We start from the raw sequence: 26,746 nt of genomic DNA on the forward strand, positions 1-26,746 counted from the left end.
TTTCCACTGTTAATTTATCCTCTTCAAATCCTGGGGACCAGATCTGAGAACAATAGTCTAAGTGTGGTCTGATCAGAGTCTTATACAATGGAATGATAACCATTTTATCTCTGCAGGTCAGTGTCCTTCTCAGTATTGCAGCAATCCTCTGCGTTACCTTCACTACTTTTGCAATATATTCTCTAAATTTCAGGTTTCTATCAATCATCAATGCCAGATCTCTTGTCTCCCCTACTTCCTCCAATTTAACTCCTCCCATAGAGTATGCAGCATCCCATCGATGTGTCCCAAACCTTAAGACCTTACATTTTTCTTCATTAAACTTAAATCCTCATTCATTTGCCCATCTATCTAGCTTATTCAAATCCTCTTGCAGGGCTACCACATCTGCACTATTACTAATAACCCTTCCCAGCTTTGCATCATCCGCAAACAACCAAATATTGCCTTGCAATCCACGGACAATGGCATTGATATAAAGGTTAAACAATATAGGTCCCAATACTGAGCCCTGTGGAACCCCCCCCCACACACTTGTAACCTTCTGCCTCCTTGATATTGTCCCACCATACACAACTCTCTGATACCTATCGGACAACTAATCCTGAATCCAGTTGACCAGTCTGACATCCACACCCATGTGCTGCAACTTGAATATCAGCTTATGAGGTGGCACCCTGTCAAATGCCTTTGCTAAGTCTAGGAAAATGGCAGTATATGCCTTTCCTTCATCTAATGCTCTTGTAACTTTTTCATAAAAGGCTAGTATATTGCTAAAACAAGAGTGCTCCTTCACAAATCATGCTGACTCTCACTGATAACATTACCCTCATCTGCTCAATGCTGTATATGGTCCCTCACATTTACATAATAAAACATATAATAATATATAATAAAACAGTATATATAATGATATATAATAAAACAGTATATATAATGATATATAATAAAACAGGTATATAATAAAACAGTTAAGGAATCTTCATAAGTTAATGATTGTAGTTCATTGGTGAAATGCATATTGCACTCACATATATGTATATATTATGGTGGGTGGGAAAAGGACAAGACGGAATCCTTGGAAGCTGAGAATTAATACCTGAGAATAATAAAAGAAGGAGATGAAATATAGATTTTTCTCTCATAGAGTAGTGAATGATTGGAATGGATTGCCATTGGATGTTGTGCATGCAGGCAGTGTGAATGCGTGTAGCATGTGGCCCTCCTCAGTGAGTCCCTGACTCCCTGGAGGTCTCTCTTAATAATAATAAGAAGAAGAAGAATAAAGCTTGTAGTTATGACAGCCTTAGAAGCATCTTGGTGTAGTGCCATGGCTTGAGAAGCTACGAGGAAAGAATGTCAATAGTCCATAGGAAGTGGTTAGAGATTGTTTGAGAGAAGCAGTACTAGACAGTATACCCAAGATCAGCAGGATAAACCAAGTGGGGATTAAGATTAAGTGGGAATTAAGTAAAGATATTAAGCATGAACTGCAAAAAAAGAAAGAAAACACCAGGGAGGAAATATAAACGAAAAGGTGATCAGCATACTCATGAGCAGTAAAGTGCAACAAGAAGGATGACTGATATGGTAAGAAAGGCCAAATCAGTTTATGAGGGAAAATTTGCCAAGCTGGTCAAAGTAAATCCAACAGAGTTTTTTTGTTAGGTAGCAAGTAAGAGGAAAACTCACTATGGTAGGTATAATTTTTAAAAGTGCTGATAGGAGGAAGGTGACAGAGGCAAAAGAAATAATTGAGCAGCTGAGTGAAAATTTTGCAAAGGTGTATCATCCAAGTGGAGATTTTCCAGTTGCTGATTTGACAAAGATGTATATCAAAATTGAGGTAGATGAACAGGAGGTATTCAGCATAATGAAAAAGATTAATGATTGTAGTTCATTGGTGAAATGCATATTGCACTCACATATATGTATATATTATGGTGGGTGGGAAAAAGACAAGACGGAATCCTTGGAAGCTGAGAATTAATACCTGAGAATAATAAAAGAAGGAGATGAAATATAGATTTTTCTCTCATAGAGTAGTGAATGATTGGAATGGATTGCCATTGGATGTTGTGCATGCAGGCAGTGTGAATGCGTGTAGCATGTGGCCCTCCTCAGTGAGTCCCTGACTCCCTGGAGGTCTCTCTTAATAATAATAATAAGAAGAAGAATAAAGCTTGTAGTTATGACAGCCTTAGAAGCATCTTGGTGTAGTGCCATGGCTTGAGAAGCTACGAGGAAAGAATGTCAATAGTTCATAGGAAGTGGTTAGAGATTGTTTGAGAGAAGCAGTACTAGACAGTATACCCAAGATCAGCAGGATAAACCAAGTGGGGATTAAGATTAAGTGGGAATTAAGTAAAGATATTAAGCATGAACTGCAAAAAAAGAAAGAAAACACCAGGGAGGAAATATAAACGAAAAGGTGATCAGCATACTCATGAGCAGTAAAGTGCAACAAGAAGGATGACTGATATGGTAAGAAAGGCCAAATCAGTTTATGAGGGAAAATTTGCCAAGCTGGTCAAAGTAAATCCAACAGAGTTTTTTTGTTAGGTAGCAAGTAAGAGGAAAACTCACTATGGTAGGTATAATTTTTAAAAGTGCTGATAGGAGGAAGGTGACAGAGGCAAAAGAAATAATTGAGCAGCTGAGTGAAAATTTTGCAAAGGTGTATCATCCAAGTGGAGATTTTCCAGTTGCTGATTTGACAAAGATGTATATCAAAATTGAGGTAGATGAACAGGAGGTATTCAGCATAATGAAAAAGATTAATGTGAATACAGCAATAGGACTGGATGGTATGTCAGTTTATGAGCTACATAAATGTGCAAGAGAATTGGCATTGCCTCTAATGAAGTTGTTCAATCTAAATCTCAGCTCTGGCAAAAGTTCCAAGGGAATGGAAGTTCCATTATATAAAGGTGGCTTCAAAACAGAAATAGAAAACTACAGACCAATTAATATATCATGGGTGGTTGTTGAAGTTTTGGAAAAGTTGATTTAAGTGGATAGGGATGCAATACTCTATAGTGGGCAGCATGGCTTTGTAAAGGTATGTCGTAAAGAACACCGTAAAGAAACATTGCACCATTACAATAACAGACTTAATTCCAGTTCATAACTGGAATTAAGTTTGAACTGAAGTTACAGTCCGGGCTAAAGTTCTATTGTTAGGCACATAATGATACTTTAACATATGATTTCATGATTGCACCAGTATCTGATAGCAGAGCTAAGTGAGTCTACCAAACTATACTAAGGTTACTGTTGATGTGAGAAGATTCTAGGATAATTGCTTTGGATTCACTGTGTGGTGTTCTACTTCATTGTGGCATATATGAATGTTTGATGTTGTATTCCAGTCTTTTTCGTATTGGTGGCCTTCATTATTTGTGTTCTCAGTGAACACAAATAAGGACGTGGCTTGAGAGGGTGCTTGCTCTGGTTCTACTATAAGTGATGTCTCTCTGATGTTCTTTGAGACACAGGAGCATGGAACTTCTCAGTTTGGTCTAATATGGCTTCCCACAATTGCATATGATTTTATATACACCTGGAAACTGAAGATGGTTGTGAGCCTGTTTTGGTTGGCTTAGAATTGATCTGAGTTTAGGAAGAATAGAAAAGTACATTTTTATATTAAATTTTTTCAAAATTCTTCTTAGTTTCTGGGAGAGGGAGCTGATGTATGGTAAAGAGATATAACCCTTGGGTAGTTGATTATTAATAATTTTTGAAGAGTAGCTATTATTTAAGAAGGTTCTTTTGAGATATTGTAGTTCATTTTTTAGCTCCTCCTCATCTGACAATACAGACCTGGCACGATGAGCCAGAGTGGAGATGATACCTAACTTCTGTGCTGGATAGTGGCGTGAGGACTCATGCAGGTAGCTATCTGTGTGCGTTGATTTTCTGAAGATCGAGATTTTTAAGGAGTCAGACATCTTAGTAAATTTGATGTCTAAAAACGGAAGAGATCCATTTTCTTGAATTTCGATGGTAGACTTGATATCTGGGAGGAAGTTGTTTAAGTGATTTAAAAAAAATGTGAAGATTATCTATACTGTATTCCCAAATAAGGAATATGTCATCCACGTAACGGAGCCAGATTTTAGGTTTAAGTGTAGCAGTAGAGATGACCTTTTCTTCGAAATCCTGGAAAAAAATGTTGGCTAGTATTGGAGACAGGGGGCTGCCCATTGCTAATCTCTTATTTTGTTTATACATTTTTTCTTCAAACTTAAAGTAGCCTGAATTAATACAATGTGACAGCAGAGCAAATATCTTTTTTTGAGATCTTGTTATTTAAAATATTGAGAACCTCTTGAGTTGGAACATTTGTGAAGAGTGCCACTACATCAAAGCTCACCATAATATTTTTTCCATTTTTATATATATATAAACTATATCTCAACTGTTTTACAGTTATAACCCAAAAGTTTAAGTGATTTAAAAAAAATGTGAAGATTATCTATACCGTATTTCCAAATAAGGAATATGTCATCCACGTAACGGTGCCAGATTTTAGGTTTAAGTGTAGCAGTAGAGATGGCCTTTTCTTCGAAATCCTCTAAAAAAATGTTTGCTAGTATTGGAGAATATAACACTGTAATATAGTACTGCCAAATTATATATGTATATTAATTTAAAAAGTTAAAAATAAAAGAATCAATCAAATAACTGATTTTATTTACTTTTTAAATTAATATATATATATATATATATATATATATTTTTTTTTTTTTTTTTAAGTTAAGGGATATTACATCCCATATTGTTTCTTAGCCGAATAAGAAACTCAAAGAGTTTCGTGCCAAATATAGAAATCATATAAAGTTTGGCGATTCCAAGCGTAAGCAAATACCTGGATAGTGCAACACCTGACCCATTTGGTGGTGCAAACTGAGGCAACTCATAGTAAGGGTGGAGCAAGCGCTGATCACTATTCTTGGTATTTACCCATAATGTGAACTTAGCTCCTAGGAGCTGTATTACTGTTCTACATTATGAGTGAGAGAAGGTCACTACCCAGACCGGTTTCAACCTTTATTGAGGTCTCATCAGTGAGTAGGTAGACCTAGTTAATACCAAGTTTGTAGTGAACAGAACTTACATCCCTTCTATGAGAATTGCCAAGAAGGTGTCCTAATAAATTACTAATTATATGAAGAGCCAAAGGCTTCAATTCAGTGACATGAACTTATTTAAGTTAAGGGATATTACATCCCATATTGTTTCTTAGCCGAATAAGAAACTCAAAGAGTTTCATGCCAAATATAGAAACTATATAAAGTTTGGTGAGTCCAAGCTTAAGCAAATACCTGGATAGTGCAACACCTGACCCATTTGGTAGTGCAAACTGAGGCAACTCATCTTATTCGGCTAAGAAACAATATGGGACGTAATATCCCTTAACTTAAATAAGTTCATGTCGCCGAATTGAAGCCTTTGGCTCTTCATATAATTAGTAAATTATATATATATATATATATATATAAAACATAAAGTTTGGTAATTAAATTGAAAAGAGTCAAGTTTCTAATTTTCTGGAAAAATAGCATATGTTTCCACAACTTCGATCTACCAATGGTGACTTGATCTGCAATTTTCATTTTTGATAGCTGTTGCTCCAGCGTTAGTGTCTGAGCTTCCAAAATTTACTGAAGTTCCAGAAAGTGGCCAACTAAAATTGGAAGCCAAAGCTGATGGGCAGCCACTTCCAGAAGTTAAATGGCAAGTATATATAATTAAAATTTCTGTTTGTAGAACTAGAAGCCTTATTGAGCTTCAAAGTGTATGTTTTCTGAATTATAAAGATTTTCATTAGAACATTCATTTAATTTTTCATTAGAATTGATGTCTCTCATTTGATATTAACCAATTCCCCACTAATATCTAAAGCCATATGTGCTGTATTTGTGCATATGCTATGTCATTACCACAAGATGAATTTTAAGCATTTTAAGTCTCTAGCAAAAAATATTATAATTCTTTAATTTTTTTTCTTTGAGAATTCACAACATTTAGAAGAAACAAATATAGCTTTATTAATTATATTTAACTCAGTATTATCAGAGGAAGCCAAATCTGAATCTTCTGTTTTTGGCCTTCTGTGGCTTAAGATTTTCTTGTTCCATTATGTATTGTTTGGCTGCTCTCTCTATTGCTCCAATTCTGAAAATCAATATCATTCAGACTTCTTATTCTTGAAAGTTGATTTCCCACAATCCAACTACTATCCCAAGAATGAAGGTATCTTCCTTGGTGACTGCAATGTCCACAACTCTGACTGGCTTCCTTGTTTCAATTCCATTAACTAAAATGGAAGAGGAGCAGCTGATTGCTATAAGCGAAGACCTAAAGCAAATTGTTCATTTACCAACCAGAATAACCAACAATCTTCTCCAATCACACAATACCGTAGATATTTTTTAATACTTTTTTTAACTAGTTCTCCTTCCATGTACATTATACAGTGACTCTTGGTAATTTGAATCATAATCTCATACAAGTTTTATCTCTAGTGGAATACCCCTCCCTAAACCGTTCACAACCTCATGAGCTTTGACACTACAACAATATTGCCACGTATGAAGATCTCTGAGACTTTTGCTCATACTTTCCATGGTCAGACTTTTCTTTGTTGTATCCAGATACTTATTGTGATCATGGTAGTGAAATTATCTATGTTGTAACAAGTGCTTTCATTCCCTGCTTTGTTCAAAATTTCCATCCAATATCCAAGCCATGGTTTTCTAATAAATGTGCCATGGCAGTCCAACAATAATAATAATAACAATAACAGCATGTCATTAAGCAGCATGAAACTAAAACTCCAACTTCATTCACAACCTACATTGAAGCCTGCAACAACTGAAAACAGTAATTAACAAAGCTAAGTCTGACTTTGAAAAGGATAAAATGTAAAATATCTTCTTCTTGCACAAATGGTGGTCATGCTTTCTGGTCCCTTGCAATGCTTCTGGGTTTAATATCTATTCATATGTGCTCCAGTCTCACTCACTCATATTGTGAATGCCTTGTAGTTGATGGATGTTGATTATGATTTAGGGTGTAAGTAGAGGATTACACAGTGTAGACAGTGGATTGTGTGGTGTGCAGTTCAATTCTACAAAGAGTTCTTGGAATTCATGGAAGTGTCACATAATGATATATGTATATATATAATATACGAGAGTGGTCTGAAAAGTTCTCGGCCTAACAATAAAAAAATTCATTTATAATTTCAAAATTATTTTTATTTTTCAACATAATCTTCCTTAAGACTAATACATTTATTCCATCGATGCTCCAGGGCTATTGTCGCGTCCCTGTAGTGGTTCTCAGAAAGATCTGCAAAATACTCCTCTACAGCTACAATCACCTCTTTATTCGAAGAATCAAGAGGTGATTGCAACTGTATAGGATTTCCGCAACTGGCTAACTCGCCTTTAGTTGAAAAAGACCAGATAAAGGTTCCTCACATCTTAGATGGGAAGAGATAGAAGTCAGAGGGAGCCAAATCTGGGGAATAGGATGGATGTTCCAACAATTCATAGTGCAGATCCCTTAATTTTCCCATTGCTGAAACACCTTTGTGGCAGGTGCATTCTCCTGATGAAAGATGATTTTTTTCTTCTGCAACCGGGTGTTTTCTCACGAATTTTTTCATCTAGTCTGGTTAAAAGATCAGAATAATATTCCTCGGTTATCATTTTACCCTTTTCAAGATAATTAATAAACAAAATGCCTTTAGCATCCCAAAACACCGATGCCATGACCTTTCCTGTTGATGGAACTGACTTTGTCTTCTTTGGCACTGAACAACTGGCTTCTGTCCACTGTTTTGACTGCTGTTTGGATTCTGGTGTGTAATGGTGAATTTATATCTCATCCATAGTAATAAATGGATGCACAAAATCAGTTTTATTCTTGTTAAAATGCTCCAAGCACTGTTCAGAGATTTTCATGCAAGTGTATTTTTGATCTGTTGTGAGCAAGCACAGCACCTCTTGCACAAAGCTTTTTCGTTTGCAATTCTTCATGCAGAATATATCCTATACATTCTTTTGAAATACCTATAGTCTCAGCAATTTCATGCACTTTGACTCGTCGGTCATCTAATACCATATCATGCCCTTGATCAATGATTTCTGGTGTTGTTAGACTTTTTGGACATTCTTCACATGGATCATCTTCAAGACTGGTATGGCTACGTTTAAACTCGGCAGCCCATTTCTTAATTGTCGAAAATAAAGGAGAAGAGTGCCCATAAACTTTTATGAACTTCGAATGAATTTCTTTTGGCATTAAACCTTTTTTTACAAAGAATTTTAATACTCAATTTTATCCATTTTTAAAGGTATACGGACAACACTTTTGCTTCAGACAGCTGTATAAAACAAACTACTTGATAGAATGACTTGCAATTTCACATGGATGCTTATGACAGATGTACCAACTTAGAAAAAAAAAAATCTTGCTGATAGTGTTGCCATCTATGGCCGAGGCCAAGAACTTTTCAGACCACCCTCGTATGTATGTATTTATTTATTTATTATGGGGTTCCCCTGTCCTCCTCCCATCCCTTAGGATTAGTTGAGATCTCCTAATAAGGAATTAAGTATGCATTTTATGACTGTAGATCCGTGTATGTTCATGGGGCCAGTTCACCTGTTTGCCTGTTCTCGGGGATGAAGAACCTACATTTCTGGGTGAAAAAACCTTCTACTTCTGTATGAAACTGGCTAACTTGCCTTTAGTTGAAAGAGACCAGATAAAGGTTCCTCACATCCTAGATGAGAATCAAACCCAGATCTTTCTTTCCAAAGGGTTTCATCTATACCTACTGAACTATGGAGGCTCTTATGTATGTATAATGCATATGTTCACATATAAAATATATTCAGTAGTACCCCACCTTACAATGATCCGCTCATACAACACTTTTCAATTATGACCCACATCCATTTATACAATGCTGCATTAACTTGCACGATGGTTTTTGTACACTTTTTGTGAACTGTCTCTTTATGACGTTGCTCATTGTATCTCTCTGTTTTGATGTTGCAATGTGAATTATAGACTGTATATAACCATTATTTGTTTTAATAATAGCAGACAAAATTCAAAGTAACAGTACTGTTGCTTTCAGTGAAAAGAAGAAGAAGAATCATAAACCTATTACATTAGATAGTAAGATTAAAATTATTAAATTCAGTAGATAGTATATCAAACACTGAGATTGGCTACAGGCTAAACTTACTTTGCACTACTGTTGTTACAGATGTTGAAAAAAAAAAAAAAAAGATAAAGTGAAAAGTGCTACACTAGTTAATACTACAATTATCCATAAATGTGATAATCTGACTTCTGAAATGGAAAAAATTGTAATGGGATTACAATTTCAGATTGATGATCAGACTTGCTGGTGTCTTAATACTTAAGCCAAAGTATTCAGAATAACTTTTTCGTTTGCAAAAATATGACTTCTTAAAAACATTATTAAATCATTACATGAATCTACAAGTTTAAAAAAAAAAAAAGTGATTTGTTATATGATGAACTTCACTATATGATGGTGGTCTGAAATCTAATGTGTTTGTATAACTGGGGTGTGCCTGTATATATATATATATATATATATATATATATATATATATTATACATTATACATAGGTCTGGTTGGCCGGTCTGTGGATTCAAGCCCTGCTATGGGCAGTGATGTTTGTGATGTCTTTTAATACACTCGTATACATTCAAATATACACTCTCCTAAGATAGATTGGATCACTATGGGAGAAGTAGACCCAACCCTCTCCCATTAGGTGAGAGGCTGTCCTCAGGAGTTTGGGATTATACAGGTTGAATATCATCATATATACAGGGTGTTCGGGATAAATTTGACAGTTTCGTAAGGAAAAAGAAAATCTTCTTTGTATCTATTAAATTTAATGAATTGACAAAAAAACATTACAGGCAGAGTTAATTACAATACTATCGACAAGATTTACTCAAAATAACCACCATTAGCATCGATCACAGCTTCAATTCTGCTTCGGAACCTCGAACAAGCTGATGCTACAGTCTCCCTGGGAAGGGCCGCAAAAACTGTTTTAATTTTATCCATTAACTGGGCTTTTGTATTACTGGAAGTGCGATTGGTGTCTTTTTCAACTGCGCCCCATACAAAATAATCCATGGGGTTAAGGTCTGGGGAGTTTGGAGGCCAAACATTTGGACTGGTGAAGTCGTAGAAATTTTCAGACAACCATTTTTGACTTTTCCCAGAGGTGTGGCAAGGGGCCGAATCCTGCTGCCATACATACGGCCTACCATTGGCTACCCTTGTTATCCAGGGCTTGACTACAGTTAGCAACTCCACGAACAAAGCCCGAATTCCAATGCCAGGGTTCTTCAACACCTGTTCCTGCAGATTTGCGAGGAATTCTGCTGTACGAACGCAATCAGATCGTCTGCTAGGGATCTTTCTTCTTGCTACATCCTCGTAGTCACCATTGCAAGTCTCTAGTTCATGCCTGATTGTTTTTACTGTATTCAGGGAGCATTGGGCAGCAGTCGTAATATCCTTATTTTGATGGCGGGCACGAATCATCATGATACAAGTTATTCTCTTCCATGATTCAGGTGGGTTCCAGCTATCCATCCTTTCTGACATCTTGTATATGAACGAAGAAGGGTCCAAACTTTTAAATGAAGAGAAGTGTGTGTTAATACATGTAACTTACGGAAAAATATAATTAATTATAAATATGTCAAATTTATCCCGAACACCCTGTATAATACATGTAATATATATGTATAGATATATGTGCCCCACAGACTACCCTTCTCTTTTTCCACTTCATCGGTTGCTAATTTAAAGAGTATGTATTATGCATTATAAGTGATTATAGTTCTGAATTTATATTAATGAATTCCAAGATAAAGTGAATTTATTTCATTTCTGTACTAAAAATCTGACCCATAAAATTTTTTTAAAGGTTAAGAAATGGAAAAGAAATCAAACCTAATGACAGAATAAGAATAGAAAATTTACCTGATGGCCAAAGTCAGCTAACTGTTGATGACATCAAACCAGATGAAGGTGGAAAATATGCATTTATTGCTAAAAATGACAAAGGAGAAGTAAGCAGCAGGACACAAGTCAATGTACAACGTAAGTAAAATTATTATGCTGTGAGTAAACTCGAGTTGGAACAGAATAAAATAAACTTATTCCTCTATCCTCCATCCCACAAGTATATCCGCTTAAAAATCTGGGTAGCATGTCTTTAATCACTGATTAGTCATATTATTAATATTATCATTATTATCATATTGGCCTAACATCCCTCAGTCTATCCTGATATTGTCAATTCCATAAGCCCATTTTCATTTTGATTACTCAATGATCTTCTTGGAATGCAGGTGACCATATCTGTGTACAGCAATCTAGGCAGGTGTAGTCTTATCAAAGCCTTCCAAAGAGGAAGAATATCACTTACTTATTCACAAACATCACTTACTTATTCACAAACATCACTTACTTATTCACAAACATCACTTACTTATTCTTACAAAATAATGTTCTCTTCCAAGTGCTGTTATCTGATGCAATAAGCACCTTAGCAGTGTGACTCCTAAACTTTAACTCATAACATATAATAACTCCTTGAGTCTCTTGTTTCATTGACTACTACAACCAACAGATTCCCATTAATATTATTCAGGTTGTAATGTCCTCCATCCAAAATGCCTATCTTTACATTTGGAAACATTAAACTGATATTCATGGTCATTTGTCTAACTTTTCTTTTCAAATCAGCCCGCAGAATTCTGTATCAACTACATTCCTTATCACTCTCCCAAGTACAGAACTCTAAGATATGCTACTTGTCACCTACCTTCTCATAAACTCAGTATGACAATATATCCCTTCCTAATACATGTCAGTCAGCTACTCATCACAAGTTTATTTTGCAAACCCATCCTTTTGAGTTCATATAACAACACCCAGTGTGGAATTATATGGAGGTCTCATACGTATAATTAAGTATACAGTCTCAAATGGAGGTAGAGGGTTTTTTCATGGGGAAACTCGGATTTTTAGTCCCTCAGAGCAGGCAAACTGGCCCTGTGAACACACACAGATCTACTATCATGAATACTTACCCTTAGGGGATGCAGCAGAGAAGTGATGAGCTGGCTGCATTAATTCATCATAAACCCCTCATTAGGGAACTCACTCAACTCATTCTAAGGGATGAATGAGAAAGGAAGGGAAGAAAGGATATATATTATTACTATGATATAGAACAGGGGTGGCCAAGACGTAGACCGCAAGGCACCTGAATGTAGCAAATTATTCGTTTCTTAACGAATGTAGCAAATTAAACGAATAAATAGATTAAAAATGAATAGATAAATGATAATCAAAATTATTAATTGATAAAAAATTGATAATCTGATGTAAAGTTTATAATTTAGCAGTTAACAGTGAAGCCATCGCTTTACAGCAGTCACGTGATTCGCTTCATCCAGAAACATTCGCTTGACGGTTCTGAACACGTCCAATGGTAACACATTTGATGATGTGTACATTGGCAGTTGACAGTCCATCTGTGTATTGTTCTTGATCAAGATCCTTGCAGCAAAGTGTCCCAATTATCCAATATTTTAGTACAGAGTAATCCAATGAAATCTTTTTCCGTTTATCGATCTTTAGTGTGTATTATTTTAAATTAAGCAAGTGAATGCAATTAGTATTGTTAAAAAAAAAAAATTAAGGATAATAATGAGTGAGCCAAGAACAAGTGTGAAAAAAATAAAAACTTATCACTATCATAAAGAATGGGAAGAAGATTTTTTTCTTTATTATGATGAAAGACAAATGTGTATGTATAATTTGCAACGCAAATGTGGCTTTGCCAAAAAAAGCAAATGTTGAAAGACGCTATCGAACTGGTCATAAAAACTATGAAGAAGATTATCCACATTGCACTGCCTTAAGAAAAGCAAAGGTACATCAAATGAAGACACTACTGACAGCACAGCAAAATATTTTCCTCAAGTACAATACAGGCGCAAAGGTTACTACAATTGCGTCATTCAAAGTTGCTGAAACTTTAATTAAACGTATAATAAGCCGTTTCAAGATAGAGAATTATGGAAGGAAGCCTTATTCAAAGCTGGTGAAATATTATTTCAAAATTGTAAGAATAATCAGAAATAATAACTGCTATTAACAATATGTCATTATCACGAAACACAATCATGTGTAGAGCAGAAGAAACCAGCCGGAACCTTGAAAAGATTCTGCATGAAAACATAAACAAGCGCAATTTTTTGTCACTACAGTTTGATGAATTTACTGATTATGCTGGTACTGCACAATTATGTATTTTTATTCAAATGGTTTTTGAGGATATGTCAGCCACAGAAGAATTATTAACCATTATTCCAATTCAAGGACGAACAAGAGGTCAAGATATCTATGATTTATTTAAGAATTACAAGTTTTATTTTATTTTAAGAATTACAAGGTATGTACAAGTTTTCCAATTCATAAATTAGTGTCAATAACTATGGACGGAGCACCTGCAGTGCTAGGTAATAAAATCGATTTCGTCACTCTTTGTAAAAACGATGAAGATATACCAAGTTTTGTGAACTATCATTGCATCATTCATCAGCAGGCCTTGTGTTCGAAAGTACTGAAATTCAATCATGTTATGAATGTTGCTTTCAAAATTGTTAATTCAATAAGATCAAATAGGTTGCTGCGTCGTCAGTTTTGGGATTTGCTAAAAGAATACGAGAGTGAGCATAGTGAATTATTGTTACATACTGGCGTAAGATGGTTAAGCTGCACCACATTTTTAGCAAGATTCAGAGAACTTCTTCCAGAAATAAATTCGTTTTTGAAAAACAGAGATGATTCACATCCAGAATTAAATGATAAAGAATGGCTACTTTTCCTGTGACATTACAGAAAAACTAAATAACCTAAACTTAGAATTACAAGGAAAAAATAAAACAATCATTGATATTATAAGCTCCTTAAAATCATTCAAGGAAAAATTAAACATGCTTGGAATACAATTAAAGCAGTGCAAATTGAAACATTTTAAAAATTTGGTGACCAGTCAAGGTATATACAAAACGTCACCTTTAATAAACATGCTGAAAGCATAAGACTTTTAATGAACGAATTTGAGGTAAGATTTGTAGGAATCAGTAAGCTCGATGATATCGCTACTTTTTTATCATATCCCTTCAATGAAAATATTAATGTTGAGAATACAGCTTCAAAATTGAATGAATTTCTCGACTCAAATAGAGTAGATTTGGAAGAAGAAATTATAAAAATGAAATGCGATATCCACCTCAAATCAATTGCTTCAAATAATAGTTTTTGGAAGTTGATCCACAAAAGAATTTATCCATATATTTGGAGAATAGCCACTTATTTTAACGCATTTTTTGGATCCACTTATTTGTGCGAATCAGCATTGTCATGTATGAATGCTATTAAGACAAAGCATAGATCATAGCTAAGTGATCATCATCTGGAATCGTGTTTACGAATTTCTTTAAGTTCATATGATCCAGATTATGATCGCTTAGCTGCATCTATGCAATGTCAGGTATCGTCCAATTAAATTAAAATATTCAATTTTGTTTGTATAATTTTATTTAGTTTTTTGTTATTATTTTTTATTGTTATTATTTTTTTAATAAAGTTATGAACAATAAATTTTCTTTTTTTTTGTTATATTTATTGCCTTATAAACTTTTAAAAATCTTGAAAATATTCCACAGTTTTCGATCACACAGTAGTCGCCCGCAGAGATATTTTCACTAGGTAAGTAACCCCCAACGTCTAAAAGTTTGGCCACCCGTGATATAGATCTGTTATAGAACACAAACAGATTGCTAAAGCAAGAAGCCCTACCTTTAACAAAAACATGTTGTTCTCTATAGTGGTTTGCACTGTTGTCTACCTACCCTTGGATGCAATTCCTGACCAGTCTTTCCGATATGTTGTTGATCACATCTCTGTCAATCTCAGTTCGATCCTTGTACGATGAAATTATATTGCTCTTTCCAGTCATTGGAAATTGTGCATCTGCTGAGTCTTGAGTTGAACAACCAGGTCAAGAACATTGTGCAGAACATTGTTAACTGTTCTGCACATTCCTTTCAACACTCGGTCTCAAATACAGCAGCTGAACTAGATATCCCATCTGGTCCAACTTCTCGGTTTGAGTCAAGCTCTTGTAACAGCTTTAATACTTCTAACTCATCTACCTCTACATATAAAGGCTTAGGTGTCATTGATTACACTGGCCAACAAAAAAAAAAAATTTTTTTCTGCTGATTATGATCTGACACTTGTTTTTTTACTAATTTGGGTGCACTGATTTCAAATATCAAACCCATTTTTCTCTATCACGTCAGGTTTTTCCTCTATGGCATTTTCTTTTTGCTAATTTGTCAGTTTTGATAGTTTTAAGGTGGCAGTACTATTTAGAGGATCAAAAAAATCGATTTTTTAATATTATTTTCTAAAAGTATGTACTTTTAAAAATCTGTTCCTAACTTTTTATCAAGACATTCGAAAAATTCCCGTAGATATAGCCTATTATTCAAAGCAGTGTGCAGATCAGAATCAGAGCGCTCACCGCTCTCACTTGTTAGTAAACGAATAAATGCGTAAGAACCTGCAATGGCACATACTGGTGCTTTGAATGCAAGAGAGGCCGATAACTGACCTAATACATTTAGGTGATGAAAAGTAGGCGATGACAACTGCCTAAAACAAATGAATGCTATATTCATCATAGCAGACAAAGAATTATCGAAATCAGTCAAATAAAGGACTTCCTTTACTTGAGAACGAGCCTGATCGGGATATGCCAGATGTTCTTGAGGAGCAAGACCCGGATGTTGATTTAGACAATGAAAATTTAATTTCTAGTTCTGGACCACAACGTTTTACTCAAGCGGAATTGAATGACTTAGTAAGAGATTTGGGCCTATCAAAGGAATCATCAGAATTGTTAGCTTCAAGATTAAATGAAAAAACTTACTGGAGCAAGATACAAAGATAACTTTTTATCGTAGCAGGGAAAGTAATCTTGTACAATATTTTAAACACAAGTGTGGGTTTGTTTACTGTAACAATGTGTCAGGTTTACTAACTGAAATGAGTGTTGTACAATATCATCCAAATGAGTGGCGTTTATTTATCGACAGTTCAAGCAGAAGTCCCAAGTGTGTCTTACTACACAATGGGAATGTATATGGCTCAATTCCTATTGGCTATTCAGTCCACTTAAAGGAAATATATGAGGACATTAAAAAGGTTCTAAAGTTATTAAAATATACAGACCATAACTGGATCATCTGTGTGGATCTTAAAATGGTGAACGTTTTACTTGGCTTTCAAAGAGGATATACAAAGTTTCTGTGTTTTCTATGCTTCTGGGATAGTCGAGCTAGAAACTAACACTGGAGTCAGAAACATTGGCCTCTTAGAATATCCTTAAATTTGGAGAACAGAATGTTATAAATCAACCTTTAATCGACAGAGAAAAAATCATTTTTCCACCTCTACACATCAAACTAGGTCTTATGAAGCAGTATGTTAGAGCTTTAGATTTACAAGGTGACTGTTTCCAATACATATGTGAAAAATTTCCATGACTTAGTTATGAAAAAATTAAAGCCGGCGTATTTGATGGACTGCAAATTAGAACTTTAATGAGAGACCCAAATTTCATCAACTATGAACGAAATTGAGAAAGAGGCCTGAACTTCATTTACGATGGTTGCAAATAATTTTCTTGGAAAAAAAAGCATGCAATTACAAAGATCTAGTGGAAACAATGCTTGAAAATTTCCAGCGCCTAGGTTGCAACATAAGCATAAAGCTTCATTTCCTATACAGTCATCTTGATAAATTTCCCGAGAATTTAGGTGCTGTAAGCGATGAACAAGGCGAAAGATTTCATCAAGACTTAAAAACTATGGAAGATCGGTACCAAGGAAGATGGGATTCTCACATGATGGCCGACTACTGTTGAAGTATTCAAAGGGATTGCCAAAACAGAACACACAGCAGAAATTGCTACAAACAAAAATTTATTCCCTGAAACTCATGTGTAAGTAAAATTGTTATTTTTTTATAAATATTCTTGTAATTTTTAATGAATAGTGTTAAGTAGTTATGTATCTAATTATTAGCCTCTCTCACATTCAAAGCGCCAGTACGTGCCGTTGCAGGTTCTTACGCATTTATTCGTTTACTAACAAGCGAGAGCAGTGAGCACTCCTATTCTGATCTGCACACCGCTTTGAATAATAGGCTATATCTTCGGGAATTTTTCGAATTTCTTGATAAAAAGTTAGGAACAGATTTTTAAAAGTACATACTTTCAGAAAATATTAAAAATCGATTTTTTTGATCCTCTAAATAGTACTGCCTCCTTAAAACTATCAAAAACTTACAAATTAGCAAAAAGAAAATGCCATAGAGGAAAAACCTGATGTGATAGAGAAAAATGGGTTTGATATTTGAAATCAGCACACCCAAATTAGTAAAAAACAAGTCTCGTATAAAAGTCAGCAAAAATTGTGTTGGGCTGTGTTATTCATAATAATGCTTCACTGTATAAACAACTCCAAAAATGCATTCATTAATGCATTTTTGTGCATTTATGAATAATCATCTACCCACATTCTTCAGAGAGCTAATTGGTCTATCTGAAATATTTCCATTACTAAAGTGATCACTTAACAACTCAGCTTCTTGCATATATGACCTTTTTCTACAATCTGATTTTACTGTATCAACAGTTGTTCTTCAATGGTTATTCTTCCTTTTTCTTGATACATAGTGATAAAATTCTTTTGGATTTCCCTTGGCCTGTTTAACTATCTCCTTTTCATAATCTGATTTCATCTTCCTCACCATGTCCATGGTGAGGAAGGTGAACTTCTAAACCACTAAACGACCTGTATAGTTTGGCTGGTATTGCACCCCCCCTTCAATTTGAAGATCTGCATTCTCAGCTGATGAAAGAAGCAGACAAATGAAGGATGAACGCCACCAATGTTCCCTCTAATTTTTTGCTGTGAGTGTGCGCAGAAATTTGCATGTGTGCAAAATTTGCCTTCTTTTGAAAAGTATGTGCGCACCCATACAAGTCACGATACTGATCATTTAAGCAAAAAAGTTAAAAGATTTTAGTTCACTCTTTACCTCTTCTGGTGTCAATGGGATGTCAGCCAGGTCACCCCAACTCCCCACTGTGTTCCCACACACTGCAGTAGCCTCCCCAGTAAACAGTCAGAAATCACGATTCACAAGTCTTGGGCAGGACTCGATCCGGAAACTTCATGCATGCGAGGCCAACACGATACCGACTGTACTAGATAGGATTCTAAGTGTGTGTATTATTACCATCACCAAGTAAGTTGTGTGGCATCAATCACATGGCTAACATAAATATTTTATATGTATTTAATATTGATCTGATTAGAAGTAAGAAATAAAGTAAAAAAAAATAAAGATAACACTAGTGACTGATTGCCTTTTGATCGTTTTCTCTCTCGGTCATCTGAACTTTCACTTAGCATATGCACTCCTGTAGCCCGCAATGAACAATTTTGTTGCCTAAGTTTGTGTATACCATCCAGATGTATTTTACTTGTCAAATGGCATTTCAAAAAGTCCAACTTCCAAGTGACATCAAACTTCTTCCCATTTAGCAAAATTCCCAGCAACCTTTGCAGCAAGACAATAAATACAAACAACACCGATTGTAGCATCATATATAAATATTTCACGCAGCTGAACATTTATCAACTCATGAGCTTTTGGTGTAGCAGTTTTCACTATTTCATCCAGCCATTCACTTTTAAAGCAGCTAGCAGTTCGTTTTCGCTTCACACCTTTTGTTTCCTTTGAATTTGACATGGTGCATCAGTTTTTTGCAATTTTGTTATTTGAAGAATGTTTTTTATTGTTTTTATAAATTTTCAAATCTACACTATTCACTGAATAACTTGGCAAGGCAAAAGCTGAACCAATACTAAACATTGCCAAGGGCAACACACGAGCTAAAAGATATGCCTAGAGGCTAGATTTAATTAACTTGGTTGTATCTCGATGCATGTACACGAATGTTATTATTTAGTCTACTATTTTAAATTTCTTTTAAAAATTAGAGAATTTTGAAACACTACAATTTTTAATTGTATTCTAATTTAAGTTTTTAAAAGTATTTAATTATTTTTATTAAAATTATGAACCATTGTTTTAATTCGTCATGATCTTGAACCAATTTAATCAGCCAATCACGTTTGGGAATTTTCCATGAGTCAGGCCTGAGATGTAAACAAACCACATGCCATTCTATATGCTACTTAAAAATTACACATTTAACCCACCAGTGGTGCACCCAGAGGGGGGGGGGCAATGGGCCCTGGCATCCCCCAAAGAAAAGGAATAAACACTAGAAAAATTTCCAAAAATCTTTTCCTAATTAAAATTCATTTTTTTTTATTTATGTTGTGTGCTACTTATGAATTAGCGATCACTGCAGATGCTCAGTTATAGGTATTATGCGATGTGTAGTGTGTATTTGCAAAACGTCTACTCAACTCCCCCCCCCAAGGTTAAATCCTGAGCGCTCGGCCCCCTCCAAGATTAAATTCTGAGTGCGCCACTGTAACCCACACTCCTTTCACTTTGGCATCAAATCGCTAGCCTCAAATAGGGTTACTGTTAATAATTTATAAGTTTGGTGCAACTTCGAGAATGTAATAAAAAATGCAAGAATGAGTGTTGCCGGGTTTGAGTTGCTTGAGTGTTGCCGAGTTACCGTATTTTTTAAAGAATTTATAGGTTAATGTTTAGGTGGAACTTCTTTAATTAATAAATTTTAATTTCATCTTGAAAATCTAGTGTGTGCGTATTTTTTGCTTTGTGTGCTAGTTGTAAAATATGTGTGCGCGCGCACATGCGCAGAGCTTAGAGGGAACATCGAATGCCACCTACTATTCGGTGAGACCACAGTGCCCCAAAGACTAAAATCGACATAGCTTCCTGACAACTGTTAAACCACCTAAAAACCTCCCAGAGACAAGACTTCAACAATGGCTTGCATTATATCCTGAAAATAATACTGGTATTCCAACAGCCAAACATTTTCCACATGATGCCCACTTGGACTGGAATACCTGGAAAAGCCTCAACAGACTCTGGACGACAGGATGCTGCAAACTAAACCTCATCAAATGAGGCTACCTCACTGGCCCAGACAATTGCGAGTGTGGGACAACCCAGTAAATGGAACGCCTTATGCAAAAGAGGACCTTATATCCTGCACAGAAAGAGCAGTTGATTATGCAAGATACTGGAGGAACGTCTGACCATGTTTATTGTATATAAGTTATGTATAGTTTCCTTTTTTTCATATTTAATTATTATTCCCTGTATAATTCACCTACCAAATCTAAGCTGATCTCATTGTAATGTATCCTAATTTGTTGTAAATGATGCTGTACCACTTACTACTGCACTACTTGTGTTTGGATATGAAATAAATAAAACCATGGACATCACTGCCATAGCCTACTCTTTATAGCAGTCTAGATTCTCATTTTCACTCTTCTCACATAAGATTCACAATATCCTCTTTATTTGCAACTCTTTCTTTAAAGTGTTATTCATCCATGCAATTAATTCTCTTAATGATATGGATACAGTTAGGCATAGCTTCCGTTAGGTACTCTAATTCCCATGCACTGTTGATTTCTCCACCATTTAGTTCTCATGTAAGGTACTGCCTCAAGCTGCCTACTCAGTTTATTATAATCACCTGCCTTATAGTTCCACATTTGCCTATTCTTATTAAAAACTCTTACATACATTATCACTTCCTAAGTCAAAACTGCATGATCACTCTCATCAATTGACGGCATAACGGTCAGCTCACTGACATGACAGACATATTTTTAGATGCTTTTACCAGATCCAATGCTCTTGTATTGTGAGTCTCTTCCATCATTTGCTTCTTAAGGTAGTTATCCAAGAGTAATTCTATAAATTCATTTCTCCTTTATGTTTCATGGTTACCCTACCCTCATCATCATCATCAAATTCCTGCCATGTACATTCAAGGGGTGTACAGGATATGATTGTACTACATGAAAAAAATTACATCATTACTAACTTTCTATCTACAATTTTCCTCCAAATCAGTCTGTTACTTGTCAAGGTTTCAACATAATCAGATCTTATATTTCTATCATCTAAGGCACTTTATCAATCCACCTGTATCTTAGTCTTCCTCTGGGTCGTTTTGCTGCCAACCTGGCAGAGAACACTTGTTTTGCTAATCTTTCTTCGCCCATTCTGTTTAAGTGACTGTACCACCTGAGATTAGATCTGCTAATGCATTCCTGGATGTTGACAATGTCAAGTTCTTTCCTAATATCCTCGTTTTTAATATGATATTGCCATTGATGCCATCTGTTCATGCCTATAATCTTTCTCAGGACTCTCATATCTGCAGCGTCTAGTCTTTGGTCAAGTGTTTTACTTCTGACCCAGCTCTCAGATCCATAAGTTAAAACTGGTTTGAACACTGTCTTGTATACAGCTAATTTAGTGTTCCGACTAATTTCTCCCTTATTCCATATGAATTTATTCAATTGACTCCCTACCATACCAGCTTTGCTGATTCTGTTGTCTATTTCTATATTTAATTTACCATCTTCACTAAAAATCGTGGCTAAGTAGCTGAAACGTTTCACTTGTTCCACAGGTTCTCCATTCACAACATAGTTGATATTTTCAATGATTCTGCCTATTTTCATTGTCTTTGTCTTTTTATTGCTGACCTTCATACCATATCTATTACAACAGCTATTCAATTTAGTCAGAGAATCTTGCAGACCTGTAGCGGATTTATTTGGAAGAATAACATCATCTGCATAAAGCAAAGAGCTGACATTAATATCTCGAATTTTGATATCATGTTTAATACCACTTTCCTTCATAATATGATCCATATAGATAATGAATAACAGAGGGGATAATGTACATCCTTGTCTCACACTAGATTTAATATTAAACCATTTTCCTGTACTTCCTTCAATTCTAAGTGCTGACTTGCAACTGTCAGATAAATAACTCTCAAATAAAGACTAACTATTGCTTGATATAATGCCACATTGGCACCATATAATTGTAGTGTTTTCAATAGATTCTCTCTTGGCACCTTATCATATGCCTTTTCCAAATCGACAAAACTTAAATACAGATCTTTGTTATATTCCCATGCTTTCTCGACTATTTGTCGTAAAGTGAAGATCTGATCCTGACAGCCTCTATTTGACCTGAATCCATCTTGTTCTTCACCAAACTTTTCTTCCACAATTCTTCTCAACCGTTTCTCAAGTATACTTGCATAGATTTTACCAGGAACACTCAGTAGGGAAATACCTCTATAATTCTCACATTCAGTTTTATTTCCCTTTTTATATATAGGTACTATGAGAGCTCTACTCCAATCATCGGGAATTCATCCCTCTGTCCAGGCTTTCTGAACTATGCAGTGCATGCACTGTAAGACTCTTATACCAACATACTTCAGCATTTCTGGTCGAATATCATCTACTCCTGCTGCCTTTCCACATTTCAAGCCTTTGATGGCTTTTTCTACTTCAAGTATGGATATATATTCCTGACTGCATGCCAGGTCAGTGTTTTTTACCACTGTGCTGTCATCACTGCTCGTTTCATTTAGCAGTTTTTCAAAGTAATTACTCCATACTTCAAGGATATCTTTTATTCCAGTTTTCATGTCACCTGTATCATCTCTAACTCATTTTACAGCACTCTTTCCTCCATTCCTAAGCTTCTTCAACAAACTCCAGAATATTTTGCACCTTATTGATATTTATTTTCTATATTCTTGCCAAAGTCCTCCCATGACTTTTGTTTAGCTAGTTTTACACAGTGTTTAGCATTCTTGCATTTGTCTCTATATTCTCTAAGAGTACAAGCTGACTTATTTGACAGGAACTTTTGATATGCTTTCTTCTTTTCCTTCAATGCCTCTTTAACTTCTTTTGTCCACCAGGGAGTTCTGATTTTTCTATCCTTGCAGACAACCTCACCACATGCCACTCTGGCTAAATCAATCAGTGTTTTCTTGAAGGCTTACCACCGAATCTCCAAGGTTTGGTTCCTGTTCTCAAACTCTTTCATTTTTTTTTCAATAATCTTTGTGTATTTTAGTCTACAGTTCACGTCTGAGAGCTGCTCCACTTTGATTTGCTTTAAAACTTTCTTATATGTTATTCTTTTCAATATGAAATTCAATTTTATCCTGCTCAAGACTAAATAGTGAACACTTCCAATTTCAAATCCTCTGTACACTCTGGTGTCCTGCACCAGGGAGAAAACATCACTATCAACAATAACATAGTCAATGAGACTTTTCTTATTCCTAGCCTCTTCTCTCCATGTGAATTTGTGCACATTTTTATGTTGGAACATGGTGTTGGTAATAACCAGTCCATGTCCTGAGTAGAAATCCAACAGATATTTGCCATTATTATTAGCTTTGCTCTTTTCTCCAAATTTTCCCAAAATATTTTTGTATGCCTGACAATCATTTCCATCATCATCATCATCATCATCAAATTCCTGCCATGTACCCACAAGGGGTGTACAGGATATGATAGTACTACATGAAAATATTATATCATTACTAACTTCCTATCTACAATTTTCCTCCAAATCAGTCTGTTACTTGTCAAGACTCCAACATTATCAGATCTTATATTTCTATCGTCTAAGGCACTTTGTACCATATCAATCCACCTATATCTTGGTCTTCCTCTGGGTCGTTTTCCTGCCAACCTGGCAGATAACACTTGTTTTGCTAATCTTTCTTCGCCAATTCTGTTTAAATGACCATACCACCTGAGATTAGCTCTGCTAACGCATTCCTGGATGCAGACAATGTCAAGGTCTTTCCTAATATCCTCATTTTTAATATGATATTGCCATTGATGCCATCTGTTCATGCCTCTAATCTTTCTCAGGACTCTCATATCTGTGGTCTCTAGTCTTTGGTCAAGTGTTTTACTTCTGACCCAGCTCTCAGATCCATACGTTAAAACTGGTTTGAACACTGTCTTGTATACAGCTAATTTAGTGTTCTGACTATTTTCTCTCTTATTCCATATGAATTTATTCAATTGACTTCCCACCATACCAGCTTTGCTGAGTCTGTTGTCTATTTCCATATTTAATTTACCATCTTCACTAAAAATCGTGCCTAAGTAGCTGAAATGTTTTACTTGTTCCACAGGTTCTCCATTCACAACACAATTGACATTTTCAATGATTCTGCCTATTTTCATTGTCTTTGTCTTTTTATTGCTGACCTTCATACCATATCTATTACAACAGCTATTCAATTTAGTCAGAGAATCTTGCAGACTTGTAGCGGATTTATTTAGAAGTATAACATCATCCGCATAAAGCAAAGAGCTGACATTAACATCTCGAATTTTGATGTCATGTTTAATACCCCTTTCCTTCATAATGTGATCCATATAGATAATGAATAACAGAGGGGATAATGTACATCCTTGTCTCACACCAGATTTAACATTAAACCATCTTCCTGTACTTCCTTCAATTCTAACTACTGACTTACAACTCAAATAAAGACTAAGTATTGCTTGATATAATGCTCCATTGACACCATATAACTGCAGCGTATTGAATAGCTTCTCTCTTGGCACTTTATCATATGCCTTTTCCAAATCGACAAAACTTAAATACAGATCTTTGTTATATTCCCATGCTTTCTCGACTATTTGTCGTAAAGTGAAGATCTGATCCTGACAGCCTCTGTTTGGCCTGAACCCACATGTTCTTCACCAAGCTTTTCTTCCACAATTCTTCTCAACCGTTTCTCAAGTATACTTGCATAGATTTTACCAGGAACACTCAGTAGGGAAATACCTCTATAATTCTCACATTCAGTTGTATTTCCCTTTTTATATATGGGTACTATGAGAGCTCTACTCCAATCATCGGGAATTCGTCCCTCTGTCCAGGCTTTCTGAACTATACAGTGCAGCCACTGTAAGACTCTTATACCACCATACTTCAGCATTTCTGGTCGAATATCATCTACTCCTGCTGCCTTTCCACATTTCAAGCCTTTGATGGCTTTTTTCTACTTCAAGTATGGATATGTATTCCTGCCTGTGCCTGGTCAGTGTTTTTTACCACTGTGCTGTCATCACTGCTTGCTTCATTTAGCAGTTTTTCAAAGTAATTACTCCATACTTCAAGGATATCTTTTATTCCAGTTTTCATGTCATCTGTATCATCTCTAACTCGTTTTATAGCACTCTTTCCTCCATTCCTAAGCATCTTCAACAACCTCCAGAATATTTTGCCGCCTTCTTGATATTTATTTTCTCTATTCTTTCCAAAGTCCTTCCATGACTTTTGTTTAGCTAGTTTTACACAGTGTCTAGCATTCTTGCATTTGTCTCTATATTCTCTAAGAGCACAAGCTGACTTATTTGACAGGAACTTTTGATATGCTCTCTTCTTTTCCTTCACTGCCTCTTTAACTTCTTGTTTCCACCAGGGAGTTCTGATTTTTCTATCCTTGCAGATAACCTCACCACATGCCTCTCTGGTTGAATCAATCAGTGTTTGCTTGAAGGCTTGCCACTGAATCTCCAAGGTTTGGTTCTCGTTCTCAAACTCTTTCATTTTTTCTTCAATAATCTTTGTGTATTTTAGTCTACAATTCACGTCTGAGAGCTGCTCAAATTTGATTCGCTTTAAAACTTTCTTACATGTTATTCTTTTCGATGTGAAATTCAATTTTATCCTGCTCAAGACTAAATAGTGATCGCTTCCAATTTCAAATCCTCTGTACACTCTGGTGTCCTGTACCATGGAGTAAACATCACTATCAACAATAACATAGTCAATGAGACTTTTCTTATTCCTAGCTTCTTCTCTCCATGTGAATTTGTGCACATTGTTATGTTGGAACATGGTGTTAGTAATAACCAGTCCATGTCCTGAGTAGAAATCCAACAGATATTTGCCATTATTATTAGCTTTGCTCTTTTCTCCAAATTTTCCCAAAATATTTTTATATGTCTCAAAATCATTTCCTACTCTGCTATTTAGATCCCCAACAAGGACCAACTTTTCCTTTTTCATTGTGTCAGTTGCTTTTTCTAAAGCCTCAAAAAATTCCTCCACTTCTACCTTAGTAGAACCTTCTGTGGGACCATAGGCACAAATAAGTCTCATTGTCTAGTTCCCCATTCTCATATTTGTCCACATTACTCTACTTGAGACTGCCTGCCATTCAAGGAGATTAGCCTCGTACTTTGTGTTGAATACTATGGCTACTCCTTCTTTTCCTTGATTGTCATTGCCTGAATATAGCATTTTGTATTTATTGCTCAGAAAGATCTCACCAGTTTTGGTCTTTTTTGTTTCAGTCACCCCTATTATGTCGATCTGGTGCTTATCTAATTCCTCAGCTAGCTCCATTTCTCTGCCATTCAGGCTTCTTACGTTGATAGTACCGATCTTTAACTCTGGTGATGTTGAGTTGGGGTTTGTTTTCAGATTTGTTCCAGTAGCTGACTTTTCACGGTT

The 26,746-nt window shown here is 35.5% G+C and overlaps 1 protein-coding gene across 1 annotated transcript in view; it reads left to right on the plus strand.

Moving 5' to 3' along the window:
- Positions 1–26,746, plus strand: part of LOC150109564 (protein Obscurin-like) — a 1,271,613-nt gene that overhangs the window by 730,149 nt on the left and 514,718 nt on the right. Inside the window, exons 54-55 of the mRNA XM_090402667.1 lie at positions 5,631–5,742; positions 11,013–11,188. Of these exons, the coding sequence (XP_090258793.1) occupies positions 5,631–5,742; positions 11,013–11,188 (288 nt within the window). The remainder of the gene's footprint in view (positions 1–5,630; positions 5,743–11,012; positions 11,189–26,746) is intronic.

This window comes from Typopeltis vanoorti, chromosome 2, assembly GCF_054136105.1.
Source record: "Typopeltis vanoorti isolate ZY-2024b chromosome 2, IOZ_Tvanoo_1.0, whole genome shotgun sequence".
NCBI classification, from domain to species: domain Eukaryota; kingdom Metazoa; phylum Arthropoda; class Arachnida; order Uropygi; family Thelyphonidae; genus Typopeltis; species Typopeltis vanoorti.